The sequence below is a fragment of the Camelus ferus genome, chromosome 35, assembly GCF_009834535.1.
Source record: "Camelus ferus isolate YT-003-E chromosome 35, BCGSAC_Cfer_1.0, whole genome shotgun sequence".
NCBI classification, from domain to species: Eukaryota; Metazoa; Chordata; class Mammalia; order Artiodactyla; family Camelidae; genus Camelus; species Camelus ferus.
In genome coordinates this window covers 22,034,130-22,047,683 of record NC_045730.1, presented here as the reverse complement: position 1 = coordinate 22,047,683, position 13,554 = coordinate 22,034,130, and the positions used below count along the sequence as shown (strand labels likewise).

At 47.6% G+C, this 13,554-nt stretch overlaps 1 protein-coding gene and 1 non-coding gene across 2 annotated transcripts in view; one reads left to right on the top strand and one right to left on the bottom strand.

The window, feature by feature from the left end:
* The first annotated feature begins 7,263 nt into the window (after positions 1 to 7,263).
* On the top strand, positions 7,264 to 7,335 carry TRNAA-CGC. The gene has a single exon. It is a non-coding gene; the product is annotated as a tRNA-Ala (tRNA).
* Positions 7,336 to 12,132: 4,797 nt separating this feature from the next.
* Positions 12,133 to 13,554, bottom strand: part of ITGB1 (integrin subunit beta 1) — a 39,005-nt gene continuing 37,583 nt past the window's right edge. The window contains exon 16 of the mRNA XM_032473916.1: positions 12,133 to 13,339. Within this exon, the coding sequence (XP_032329807.1) occupies positions 13,274 to 13,339 (66 nt within the window). The 3' untranslated portion in view covers positions 12,133 to 13,273. The remainder of the gene's footprint in view (positions 13,340 to 13,554) is intronic.

Here is a 13,554-nt window from a genome sequence, read left to right as displayed (position 1 = left end):
TGTGGGGCTAGGGGAGGGCCATGTCCCAGGTCTCAGTTGAGTCCCTGGGACGTGCCCCACCAGGTGTGGGTCCTTGGCTTTGTGCAGGAAAGAATTCAAGTGCGAGCCACCGCTGAGTAAAGGTAGATTTATGTAGAGAGATACACGCTGTGTAGAGTGTCAGGCAAGAGAAAGGCAAGGAAAGAGGTGTGGGAATTGGGTGCTCAGGTTAAAGTGAAAGTAGGTACACACTCCACAGACGGAGTGCAGGCCGTCTCCGAAGGAGAGGGAGTGAAAAAAGGCCCGCTAAGTGTGGTGTTGCCAGTTTTTATGGGCTTCACGTAGCTTCACGTGCCTACAGGTGGGACCATTCCAACTACCCTGGGGAGGGGGCTGGGATTCCCAGGAATTGGGCCACTGCCCATTCTTCGGCCTTTTTCTGTTAGCCTTGGGACCGTCATGGCGCCTGCGGGCACGTTATCATCATGCTGTTACAATGAGCACACAGTGAAGCTCAAGGTCCACTAGACGTCAAACCTCCCACCATCATCCTCAAGGCCAGCTGGGAGTTGACTCTTCCACCACTTTGGTGTTAAATTGCTGTCATTCCTTGAATGGCTGTGCCATGCCCCCTTCCCTCATGTCTCAAGAGTAGTTGGCTTCTGGTGGAGGGAGGGGCGGGGATATGATCCTGGGGGCAACAGCCTTGGTAACAAGCAAGAAAGCACTTAACCAGAATGGCCGCAGTCTGGTAGACCGAGTATCCGTCCCCCAAAAACCATCTCTAAAGATGTTCAGCCCTGAAAGTTCTAAAGGACAATGGGGGAGTAATCTCAGTTAATCATTGAGGTAGGCGGTCATGCCTGCAGGCTAGTCCTAACCAACTGTTTGAGTCTGCTCTTCTAAGGCGTAGGGAGGCCTGGGAGACTCCAACTTTTCTATAAACAAGGGAGTTGGTGTACAAGGTCCTGCTTCTTTTCAGGTGAATGCCAAGCAGTGTATTTGGGTATTCACTGAGACATTCACTTGTTCGCCTGGAAAATGAATAGTAACCTCAACCTGAGAACCATCACCTTCCCCATCTATACACTAGGCTATCAGATCCTCTACCTGGCCAACATTCTTGGAGGAACTGTCTTAGGTGACAGTGCGGGATGGAGCCAGTTACTCCTGGAGGCCAAAGCCATGCGGTTTTCAGTCCTACCTGAAAACCGACAACGCAGGGGATAATGAGCACAGCGAGGCATGGTTAATGCATTTCCTGCAGGAGTTTGGCAACATGAAAGAATCTGGCCTTGAAGAAGATCCACGTACCCAGTGCATGGGGGAGGGCCAGGAGAAGGGGGGAGGGATAAGAAGACTTGTTCCAAGCACCACAACAGCAGCACTCTCTGATTATGTGATGGAGTCCTTGACCTGAAGCTGGCTGTGCTCTACTGTAACTGGTACTTATAACAGCTTTCTTAAAATAACACACTGAAGGATGCCACACATCTTAAGTCCTTGGTAACATTCTGGTGGAAAACACAAATCCTACATCCTCAAGGGAGGTCTGTTCAGTGCAGACACTGACCTTCAAGTTTAGTTTTGGGGGTTGGTTTCCTAGTCAGATTACTTTGAATTTCTTACGTTTGTCTGGGTCAGTGACCCGGGCCAAGTGTGTCTTCAGGGCCAGTGACCAAGGCCAAGAGTGTGTCTTCAGGGCAAGTTACCCAGGCCCAGGGTGTGCCCTCAGCCCCAGTGACCCAAGCCCAGCGTGTTACTTCTGTGCCAGTGACCCAGGCCCCGTGCGTGTTCAGGGCCAGTGACCCAGGCCAAAGGTGTGTGTTCAAGGCCAGAGACCTAGGCCTAGCATTGCCTTGAGGGCGAGAGACAGAGATCCAGGGTGTCCCTTCAGGGCCATTCACTCAAGCCCACAGTGTGTCTTCAAGGCCAGTGAAACAGGGCCAGTGTGTGCCTTCAAACCCAGAGAAACAGGCCCAAGGTGTCCCTTCAGTGCCAGTGACCCAGGCCAAGAGTGTGCCTTCAGGGCCCGTGACCCAGGCCCAGCGGGTGCCTTCAGGGCCAGTGACCCAGGCCAAAGGTGTGTCAGCAGGGCCAGTGACCCAGGCCCAGGGTGGGCCTTTAGGGCCAATGACCTAGGTCCAGGGTGTGCCACCAGGGCCATGACCCAGGCCCAGTGTGTGTCTTCGGGGCCAGTGACCCAGGCCCGTGTCTGTCTTCAGTGTCAGTGACAAAGAACGAGGGTGTGCCTTCAGCACTATAAAACCAAGCCCAGGTTATACACTAGGGGCAGTGACCCAGGCCCAGGGTGTGCTTTCAGGGCCAGTCACCCAGGCCCAGTGTGTTTCACGGCCATTAACCCAAGCCCAGAGTGTGCCTTCAGGCCACAATCCAGGCACAGGGTTGCCAACAGCGCCAGTGACCCAGGCCCAGGGTGTGCCCTCAGCCCCAGTGACACAAGCCGACCATATTACTTCTGTGCCACTGACTCAGGCCCAGTGTGTGTTCAGGACCAGTGACCCAGACTCAGAGTGTGTCTCAGGGAGAGGGAACCAGGTCCAGGGTGCTAATTCAAGCCCAGTGACCCAGGCAAGTATGCCATCAGGGCCAGTGACCCAGGCCAAGGGTGTGCCTTCAGAGCCAGTGACCAAGGCCAAGTGTGTGTCTTCAATGCCAGTGACCTTGGCCCAGGCTGTTCTTTAAGTGCCACTGATCCAGGCCCAGAGTGTGCCTTCATGGCCAGTGACCCAGGCCAACGGTGTGTCTTCATGGACAGTAACCCAGGCCCAGGGTGTACCTTCAAAGCCACTCACCTGAGCCCACCATGTGCCTTCTTTGCCAGTGACACAGGCCCAGAGAGTGCCTTCAGCACCAATGACCAAGTCCCAAGGTGTGTCTTCAAGGCCAGTGACCCAGGCTGAGAGTGTGTCTTCAGGGAGAAAGAACCAGGCCCAGGGTGCTAATTCAGGACCAGTGACCCACGCCCAGTGTGTGTGTCTTCAGGGCCAGTGACCCACGCCCAGTGTGTGTCTTCAGGGCCAGTGACCCAGACCAAGTGTGTGTCTTCAATGCCAGTGACCTTGGTTCAGGGTGTGCCTTCAGAGCCAGTGACCCAAGGCCCATGGTGTGTATCAGAGCCAGTGAACCAGAACAAGTGTGTGTGTTCAGGGACAGTGACGCAAGACGTGTGTGACCCAGGGACAGGGACTGCCTTCAGTGCCTGTGATCTAGGCCCTAGGTGTGACTTCAGGGATAGTGTCCCAGGCCAATGGTGTGTTCAGGGCCAGTGACCCACGCCCAGAGTGTGCCTTCAGCTCCAGGGACCCAGGCCAAGGGTGTGCCTTCAGGGCATGTGACCAAGGCCCAAGGTGCGCCTTCTGCACCAGTGACCTAGGCCCAGGGTGTGTATCAGGGCCAGTGAACCTGAACAAGTGTGTCTTCAGGACCAGTGACCAAGGCCAAAAGTGTGTCTTCAGGGCCACTGACACACCCAGAGGGTTCCTTCAGGTCCAATCATCCAGGTCCAGGGTGTGGATTAAAGGCCAGTGACCCAGGCTCCCGGGTGCTTCTCAAGGCCAGTGACCCAGGCCCAGGGTGTGCCTTCGGCGCCAGTGAAACAAGCCCAGCATGTGCCGTCTGTGCCAATGACACAGGCCCAGGGTGTGTCTTTAGTGCCAGTGATCCAGGCCCGTTTGTAGCTTCAGGACCAATGACTCAGGACCAGAATGTCCCTTCAGGTCCAGTCATCCAGGGCCAGGGTGTGGCTTAAAACCAGTGACACAGGTCCAGGGTGTGCATTCAGTGCTAAAGACCCAGGGCAATGGTGTGTCTTCAGGGTCAGTGACCCAAGCCAAGTGTGTGTCTTCAGGGCCAGTGACCCAGGCCCAGAGTTGCCATCAGCGCCAGTGACCCAAGCCCAAGGTGTGTCTTTAACCAAAATGACCAAAACCCAGCTTGTGCTTTCATGTCCAGTGACACAGGCCCAGGGTGTGCCCTCAGGGCCATTGACCTAGGCTCAGGGTGTACCTTCAGTGCCAATGATCTAGGCCCTGGGTGTCTTCAGGGCCAGTGTCCCGGGCTAATGGTGTGAATCCAGTGTGAGTGACCAAGGACAAGAGTGTCTTAAGGGCCAGGATTCCAGGCCCAGGGTGCTAATTCAGGGCCAGTGACCCAGGCAAGTGTGTGAACAGGGCCAGTGACCCACGCCCAGAGTGTGCCTTCAAGGCCAGTGAACCGGGCCAATGTTGTGACTCTAGAGCAGTGACCCAGGTGAAGGTTGTGCCTTCAGGAACAGTGACTCAGGCCCGTGTCTGTCTTCAGTGCCTGTGACCCAGGACCAGGGTGTGATTTGTGGGCTGCTGACCCAGGTCAAACATGTGCCTGCTGCGAGTGACCCAGGCTATGGGTGTGCCTTCTATGCCAGTGACCCAGCCCAAGGGTGGCCATTAACAGAGACCAAGGCCCAGAGTGTAACTTCAGCGCCAGGGGTGCAGGGTATACATTCTGCGCGAGTGTCACAGGCAAAGCGTGTGCTTTAGCGCCACTGACCCAGGCCCAGGGTGTACCTTCAACGCCACTGACCCGAACCCAGCGTGCCTTTTTCACCAGTAACCCAGGCCCAGTGTGTGCCTATGCACCAGAGACTTAGGTCCATGGTGTGTCTTCAGGGCCAGTGCCAAGAAGATGCTGTGAATTCAGGGCCAGTGCCCCAAGACCAGGGTGTGGCTTCAGGAACAGTGACCCAACCTGATGTCTGTCTGCAGTGCCAGTGACCCAGAACGAGGGTGTGCTTTCAGCGCCATTGAACCAAGCCCAGGTTATGCTCTCAGGGCCAGTGACCCAGACCGAGAGTGTGTCTTCAGGGAGAGGAACCCAGACCCAGGGTGCTAATTCAGTACCAGTGACCCAGGCAAGTGTGCCTTCAGGGCCAGTGACCCACACCCAGAGTGTGCCTTCAGGGCCAGTGACCCAGGCCAAGAGTGTGCCTTCAGAGCATGTGACCAAGGCCCAAGGTGCGCCCTCTGCATCAGTGACCTAGGCCCAGGGTGTGTACAGGGCCAGTGACCCAGACCAAGTGTGTGTCTTCAAGGCCAGTGACCTTGGTCCAGGGTGTGCCTTCAGGGCCAATGACCCAAGGCCAATGGTGTGTATCAGAGCCAGTGAACCTGAACACGTGTGTCTTCAGGACCAGTGACCAAGGCCAAAAGTGTGTCTTCAGGGCCACTGACACGCCCAGAGGGTTCCTTCAGGTCCAATCATCCAGGGCCAGGGTGTGGCTTAAAACCAGTGACACAGGTCCAGGGTGTGCATTCAGTGCTAAAGACCCAGGGCAATGGTGTCTTCAGGGTCAGTGACCCAAGCCAAGTGTGTTAATTTTGCGCCAGTGACACAGGCCCAGGTTGTGCCTTCATGGCTATTGATCCAGGCCCAGGGTGTGCCTTCAGCCCCAGTGACACAAGCCCAAGGTGTGTTTTTAACGAAAATGACGAATTCCAGGATGTGCTTTCATGTCTAGTGACCCAGGCTCAGGGTGTGCCTTCAGGGCCACTGACCCAGGCTCAGGGTGTGCCTTCACTGCCGGTGATCTAGGTCCTGGTTGTGTCTTCAGGGCCAGTGTCCCAGGCTGAGAGTGTGTCTTCAGGAAGAGGGAACTAGGCCCAGGGTGTGCCTTAGGGCCAGTGACCCCGGTCAATGGTGTGACCTCAGGGTCAGTGACCCAGGGAAATGGTGTGCCTTCAGCGACAGTGATCCAGGTCCAGGGTGTGGCTTCAGGGCAAGTAACAGAGCCCAAGTGGCTGTCTTCAGAGTTAGTGACAGAGGCCCAGGGATTCCATCAGCGAAAGCGACCAGTCGCAGGGTGCGACTTCAGGGCCAGTGACCCAATCCAAGTGTGTGCATTCAGCACCAGTGACCCAGGCCCAGGGTTTGCCTTCAACAGCACGGACCCGACCCAGCATATGCCTTCTCCTCCAGTGACAGAGGCCCATGGAGTGCCTTCCCCACCAATGACCCAGGCCCAGGGTGTGTCTTCAGGGCCAGTCACCCAGGTCAACTCTGTATCTTCAGGACCAGTGAATTAAGTGAAAAATATGGTAACTTCGTTTATTTTCAGAATTCTTCTTTACTGTCTGGAACAACATGGAACTCGAAGATCAAAGCCTATGTGTTGCCAATGGTAAGAAAGGACTCTGTGCTGAAGTCCTCCTGACTTCTATTCACTAATGTCCCAGCAATGCCTCTGCTGTGAAAACAATTAAACGAAACGTGTGCTCCGCATGTTCTGATACTGTTATGGCTATTTAAGGATCAGTTATTTGCAGAGCCGTTCTTTATGACACTATGTAAAGTCACCTCCATACATTTACATGTCCAGGTAGAGGAACTGAATTCAGAAAAGAACTTACTTTAGTTTCCTTTTTTAATATTAAAACTGAAAGTCATTGAAGAGATCAAAGTCTTTACTATTTATATAATACTTACTAAACCTAGTGAGACTTACAAATCATACTACTAACTCTAGCTGAACTATAAAAGATTATGTATAAACTCAAAGCACTTATTCCATGTAGCACTGTTATTAATATCAAGTTTCACTGATACTGGTGTTAAAGGGACACTGAAAAGAACAGGAGGAAAAAACTTGTAAATACTGGCTGAGTTTTAGTAGCCTGGTGTCTTTGTTGTTGTTTTGTTTTATATTTTTGGCCCTGAGATTGGTGAATTTTCATTCCTGTTTTTATCTAATCATGTGCCTCTTTTTATGTGAAGCTGTATTTATTTTTACCAGCTTCTAATATTTCTAAATAGTATTATTAAATATTGTTTCCTTATCTGTTTGAAAACCCAAATGAAATAAAACTAAATAATGCTCTTATGTATTCAGATTTTTCCCAGTATCCAGAATTACTGCAACATTTCAAACCATGCTTATCACTACTGCATTAGTGAAAACAGTGCCAAGAGATATTTAAAGTTCTACAGTTAAGGATTTAATCTCTTGGTTCAAGAAATGAAAGAGGAATTACAACCAATACCACAGAAATGCAAAAAACTCTAAGAAAATGCTGTGAACTAGAAGCATAAAGCACACCAAAACTGAATCAAGAAGAAATACATAACCTGAATAGACGGATCACCAGAAGTGAAACAGAATCTGTAATTTAAAAAACTCCCTGCAAACCAAAGTCCAGGACCAGATGGCTTCCACTGGGGAATTCTATCAAACATACAAAAGAAGAGCTCAAACCAACCCTTCACAAACTCTTCCAAAAGACTAAAGGGGGGGGTACAGCTCAGTGGTAGAGCTCATGCCTCGCATGCACGAGGTCCTGGGTTCAATCTCCAGTACCGCCATTACGTAAATAACCTAGTTACCTTCCCCCACTAAAAAGAAAAGACTAAAGAAGGGGGACACTCTCAAACTCATTCTGTGAAGCCACCATCACCCTGACACCAAAACCAAAGACGCTACTAAAAAAGAAAATTACAGGCCAGTATCACTGATGAACATAGATGCAAAAGTCCTCAACGAAGTATTAGCATACAGAATCCAACAGCACATAAAAAAAGATCATACACCATCATCAAGTCAGATTCACACAAGGATGGTTCAACACACACAAGTCAATCAATGTGATACCATATCAATGAGGGAATGGACAAAAATCACAGTCATCTCAACAGATGCAAAAAAAAAAAAAAGGCATTTGATAAAATGCAACATCCATTCATGATAAACAAAACAAAAAACTCTTTTACCAAAGTGGGTATAGAGGGAACATAGCTCAACATAATAAAAGCTATTTAGGACAAACCCACAGCCAGCATAGTACTCAACAAAATGACCATACTACCCACCCAAGACAACTACAGATTTCATGCAATCCCTATCAAATTACCCAGGACGTTTTTCTCAGAACTAGAACAAATCCTGAAATTTATATGGAATCACAAAACAGCGAGAAGTACCGAAGTAGTACTGAGGAAAGGGAACGAAGCAGGAGACATACTACAGAGCTACGGTAACCTATACCACGTGGTACTGGCACAAAAAACAGAGGTACAATCAATGGAACAGAACAGAGAGCTCAGAAGTAAACTCACATACCTATGGTCAAGTAATCTTCCACAAAGGAGGCAAGTGCATACGATGGAGTAAAGACAGTCTCTTCGGCAAGTGGTGCTGGGAAAGAGCTGGGCAGCCGCGTGTAAATCAATGAAGTTGGACACTCAAACTACACACAATAACAAACTCAAAATGGATTAAAGACAAACATAGAACAAGGTACCATAGTTCTCCAGTAAAAGAACATAGGCAGAACACTCTCTGACATAAAGCAATGTTTTCTTAGGTCAGTCTCCCAAAGCAATAGAAATAAAAGGAAAAATAAATGGGACCAAATCAAATTCACAGCCTTTTTTGCACAGCAAAGGAAACCAGAAGCAAAAAAATAAAAAGACAACCTAAGGAATGGGAGAAAATGTTTGCAAATGGTATGAATGACAAGGGCTTAATTTCTAGAATATACAAACAGCTCATACAGCTTAATAACAAACAAACAAACAACCCAATCCAAAATAGGCAGAAGAACTAAACAAGCATTTCTCCAATGAAGACATACAAATAGCCAATGGGCACATTTTTAAAAAATGCTTAATATCACTAATTATCAGAAATGAAAATCAAAACTACAATGAGGTATCATCCCACACCAGTCAGAATGGCCATCATTAAAAAGTCCACAAATGATAAATGCTGATGAGGCTGTGAAAAAAAGGGAACCCTCCTACACTGCTGGTGGGAACGTAGTTTGGTGCAGCCACTGTGGAAAACAGTATGGAGATTCCTCAAAAGACTGAAAATAGACTTACCCTATGACCCAGCAACCCCACTCCTGGGCATATATCCAGAGAAAACTCTAACTTGAAAAGATACGTGCACCCCCAATGTTCACAGCAGCAGTATTTACAACAGCCAAGACATGGAAGCAACCTACACGTCCATCAATAGATGACTGGAAAAAGAAATGGTATATATACAATGGAATACCACACAGCCATTAAAAAACGCCATTTGCTGCAACATGGATGGACCTGGAAACTGTCATTCTAAGTGAAGCCAGAAAGAGGGAAAAAAAAAAAACCACATATGACTCATGCAGAATCTAGAAAAAATGACACAAATGAACTTCTTTACAAAACAGAAACAGACTCACAGACATAGAAAACAAACTTAGTTACCATACTGAGGGACAGAGGGTGGGAAGGGATAAATTGGGAGTTTGAGATTTGCAGATACTAATTGCTACATATAAAACAGACAGCACATTTCTTCTGTAGAGCACAGGGAGCTAGATTCAATGTCTTGTAAGCAGCCTATGGTGAAAAAGAACATGCAGAGGAACGTATGTATGTACATATATGACTGAAACCTTGTGCTGTACAGCAGAAACTGACACAACATTGTAACCTGACTATACTTCAAAAAAAAAAAAACTTCAATAAAAAATAAATAAAAATCAATTTTAAGAAAAGGAAATAGAGAAACAGAGATGATCCCTATATAACTAGCATTTTGTCACAAGGGGAACAACCTAGAAGAGGGGAGAATCTTTAGCAAGGAAAAGGGGAGCCTGGCCTGTTTCAGTCGCCCCGACAGGGCGGCTCTGGAGATGTGGGCAGCAGGACTGACCTCGGGGGGCAGAGTGCACCCACGAGAACCGCGGGAAGCCCGAGCGCCATCACTGCCCGCGCTGCCGGGAAGGCAGCAGGGGTCACTTGCAGAGACCTAGCCACCTGCTCAGCAAATACCGGTGAGCAGCCCGCCCTGGACGCCGCTGTGGGGATGCGCTGAGAAGGCCACACAGGCACTGTCGAATCCGGGGGGAGACAGGAGCACCAGCTATGCGGGACGCACGCCAGGCTGCGGGCCTGGGAGCCAAGCGGGGGCAGCACGGCTTCACACGGCGGCTGGGGGGCCGGTTCGCCACCCAACGTCAGCACGTGGCACAGGGATAACCGAGGTCAGTAATGAACATTAATACAGGGTCACCAGTAGCTAAAGTCCGCGTGTCACTGCCTGCACGTTGAACTGGAGGCAGCTCTGTCTTCTACAAACTACGACAATCATGAATTAAATAACGGATTTAAACATTGGGAGCCGCTGTTTCTGCTAACAAAGCAGTCCATAACTACCTCTTGCTGAACATGCAGGTCTGTCTTAGAATCAGTCCTGAGACCATAAGCCCAGAGTAAGTGGAAGATAAATCAAGTAAAATTAAGTATCACTAATAACCTTTTACATGAAGTCTGTACCCTCGAAAAACTCATATAAGATCTTAATATAGTTACAGTCCCGTTAAGCCTTAGAGCGCAGAAGGAAATGAATAGAAGGATGGTCATCACCAGGGGACGTAACTGACATGTCTCATGCTTCACCCTTGTGTTTCGTATCCAGAAGGTTCCACGTTAGACAACGTATCACCCTCACAGTGGTGGAGGCTTAATGGGCTATTTAATCCTGATCTGATCCAGCCTGAAAACTTGCTCCCGTGGTCACTAGGAAACCGCTCCCACCTCCAAGTGCTCAGGTGCGCCCTGGGATGGAAGGGCTGCCTCAGGAGCCCGTGTTGTCCCCATGGCTCCAGGAACCCTGGGGGTGCTCAGGGTCTGAATTCCTGTGAGCACATCAGGTCACAGATCACTGGTCCTCAAGGACATGGGCCACAAAACCAGAGGCAGGTGACTGCACAAGTCCTAGTGACAACAGAGGGGAAGAGCACTTCAATGTTGGCCACATGGATTTTTTCAGTGGTATGATGAACTATTCTTGTGGCCCAAGGTCTTATTCTGGGCAAGTTTATCAAAGAAATTGATAAAATTATACTCTGCAAAAGAAAAAGAAAACTTTGTTAAATGTCAGGGAATCCCTGCAAAATATACCACTAATTGGCATTTGACATTGACCCAGTACTACATGCATGATACCTGACATTCTGCAAATTTTCTTAAGAGTTTGAAGAAAAAAAAATTTACAATTATCTTTCAAGATACCTTAATTTGGGGAAAGCATTTCATGGGAGGTCAAAATGTACTGTTGCTGGGAAAATAAAAATATTTTAGTGACATAGTTATAAATGGTTTCAATCAAAACTATTCATCAAATTGCCAGTTTTAAACCTAAAATTATTCAAATGTCAGTGCTCCTACAGTCAGCATGAGAAATTTGTGTACAATTCCTCCAACTTCCAAATTAAAATATAAATTCAAAAACTTCACCATTATTTCAGCCTGTTTTTAACATGTCAGGGAAAAATAAGACTTTGTTCCTATATTAGTTATAAAAAAATCTCATTACAAAAGCAAACTTCTGGGGTAGAAATATGTAATTCAGTTCACCGGGTTATGCCTGGGGCACCAGGCGGCGGTGGGGCCGGACAGTGAAGCAGGGAAACAAGTCATGAGCAAGAGCATTCTCCCGTGGACCGTCCCTTACAAACGGATAAAGATGAGGATACTCAGCTGAAAGACGATTTAGTCTCAGCTAGGAAATACACTTAAGCAGATATAAGTAAAAAGGATATCAGATACCAATCTCTAACAATGGGAGGGGCACTGCAAATGTGAGAGGCTGGCAGAGCTGGAACCTTCCCACAGCCCTCCCCCAAATCTCCGATGCGCGGTACGTGTTCCAGGACGGAATATATCTCTTTCAATAAGCTTTATGCAAGTATTTTTTATGGATATATATACTTTCTACATAAATGAAGCCAAATGAAAATTAAAATTTCATTATCAGAACAGTAACGATTCCCCATCTGTATTTTAAGTAAAATGACACAATTTGCAGCTTCTAGTTAACAGCTTTAAGAAAATGTTCGTAAAGAGTTAATTCTGCTTAATGCAGGGAAGAAACCCATCTCCTAGGGCAGGGAAGAGGATTTACCCAAAATTATTTACACAGCCCTAGACAGTCTCTCCCCCGCCCCTCCTCCTCTTGTTTTTCCCTCTCTCACCCCTCTCCTTTTCTTTTAGCTTTTAGGGTGAAATCCTCACTGACCAGACATTTTTTTAGTCAATCTCTTTAAACTATAAAAATTTCATGCACATTGACTGAATAAAGGTATATCCATATAGAGCCAAAACACCCAATGTGAGTATTTCAGGCATTTTTATTTAATAAATAACTTCAGTAAACAGCATTGTAAAAAGTGAACTGTTAAAATTAAAAGGCACTTAAAAGAATGTGACTAGTATGAAACCCAGGGGGAACTCCGTGAGCAGTGAATGCACGTGGTCTAGCGTTAACGCGCTAACTCCAAGCACTGCGTGAGCGACGGCTACTGCCTGCGCCACGGGACGAGTTCACGTGCTCGTTAAAAGGCAAATGTACAGCTAAACAGCAACAAAAAAGTACTGATAAACAGGGTCCTACCCACAACTGCAAACAAACGCATGATTAGAAGAGGTGATAAAAAGCACCAGGCTTTAAACAAAATAAAATGAGTAAGATAAAATAAATTCACCCAAAGGTCCCCAATTCAGCAAATGCTGTGTAAATTAAGGCCTTTATGTAAATAATGCTAAATCAAGGACTTTTTTGCAGAAAATTTCCCAATACTTTTATCCAAGGCTTGAATTTAAAAAGAGAAGGCATAAAAGTTACCCAGAGCAAGTAACTCTTAAAATGGCACACAGGTTTTAAAGCTATATTTTCCCTTCCTAACTCTGACTTTTTCCCATGGCCTTTGCAGACCTAAGACTTCAAAATTATTTTACATCAGTAACTCTCAACATCCTCATCTCTCAGATATGTCACCAGTCATGTCTAACAGGCAAATAGCAGGAGAGAAAATTTAAAACAGTTCTTACCAGCTGGCAGGACATTAACTCTGGATTCTGTATAACTGAAAACGGACATACCCGCAAAGCTAAAAATCAGGTTTAATGCGTGCTTAACAAACTCTCATCAGACTCATCCCTTCAACCGCCGCCCCTCCGATCCCATCAGAAATCTCACTGAATCCAACAGAAGCTGGATCCCAGTCAGGAGAAGACGTCAGAGAGGCACGACGAGACCTCAGCTCACAAGGATGCCCATTCCTGTCTCAAGTCTCTGTCAGTCCCTGGTATTGATTATAACATTATTTTCAAAATAATAAAAAAAATCTTCAAACTATACATATTGTACATTTTCAGAATGTGCACCTGAGGGCGGCCCGGCGCGCTCCAAGCCCTCGCCGTGACCGCAGGGGCTGCGCTGCACCCAGTGCTGTGGCTCGCGAGACGGGGCTCACTTCCCCTCGTACTTGGGATTGACCACAGTTGTCACGGCGCTCTTATAAATAGGATTTTCACCCTAAAAAAAGGGAGAAAAAAGATCAGCCACTCTACTAAAGTCATGCAGTGTTATTTACAAACAACACTGAAAGCTACAATCATTTTCAGAAGTTGCTTCCATTTTATCTGCCCAGATATCACACTGTTTTTAAAAAGGCATTAATTAAATTTAACACAAAAATTAAAAATGAAAGCTGTGCTCTCAAGTCTGAGATGCCCCTGTCACCAGGCATC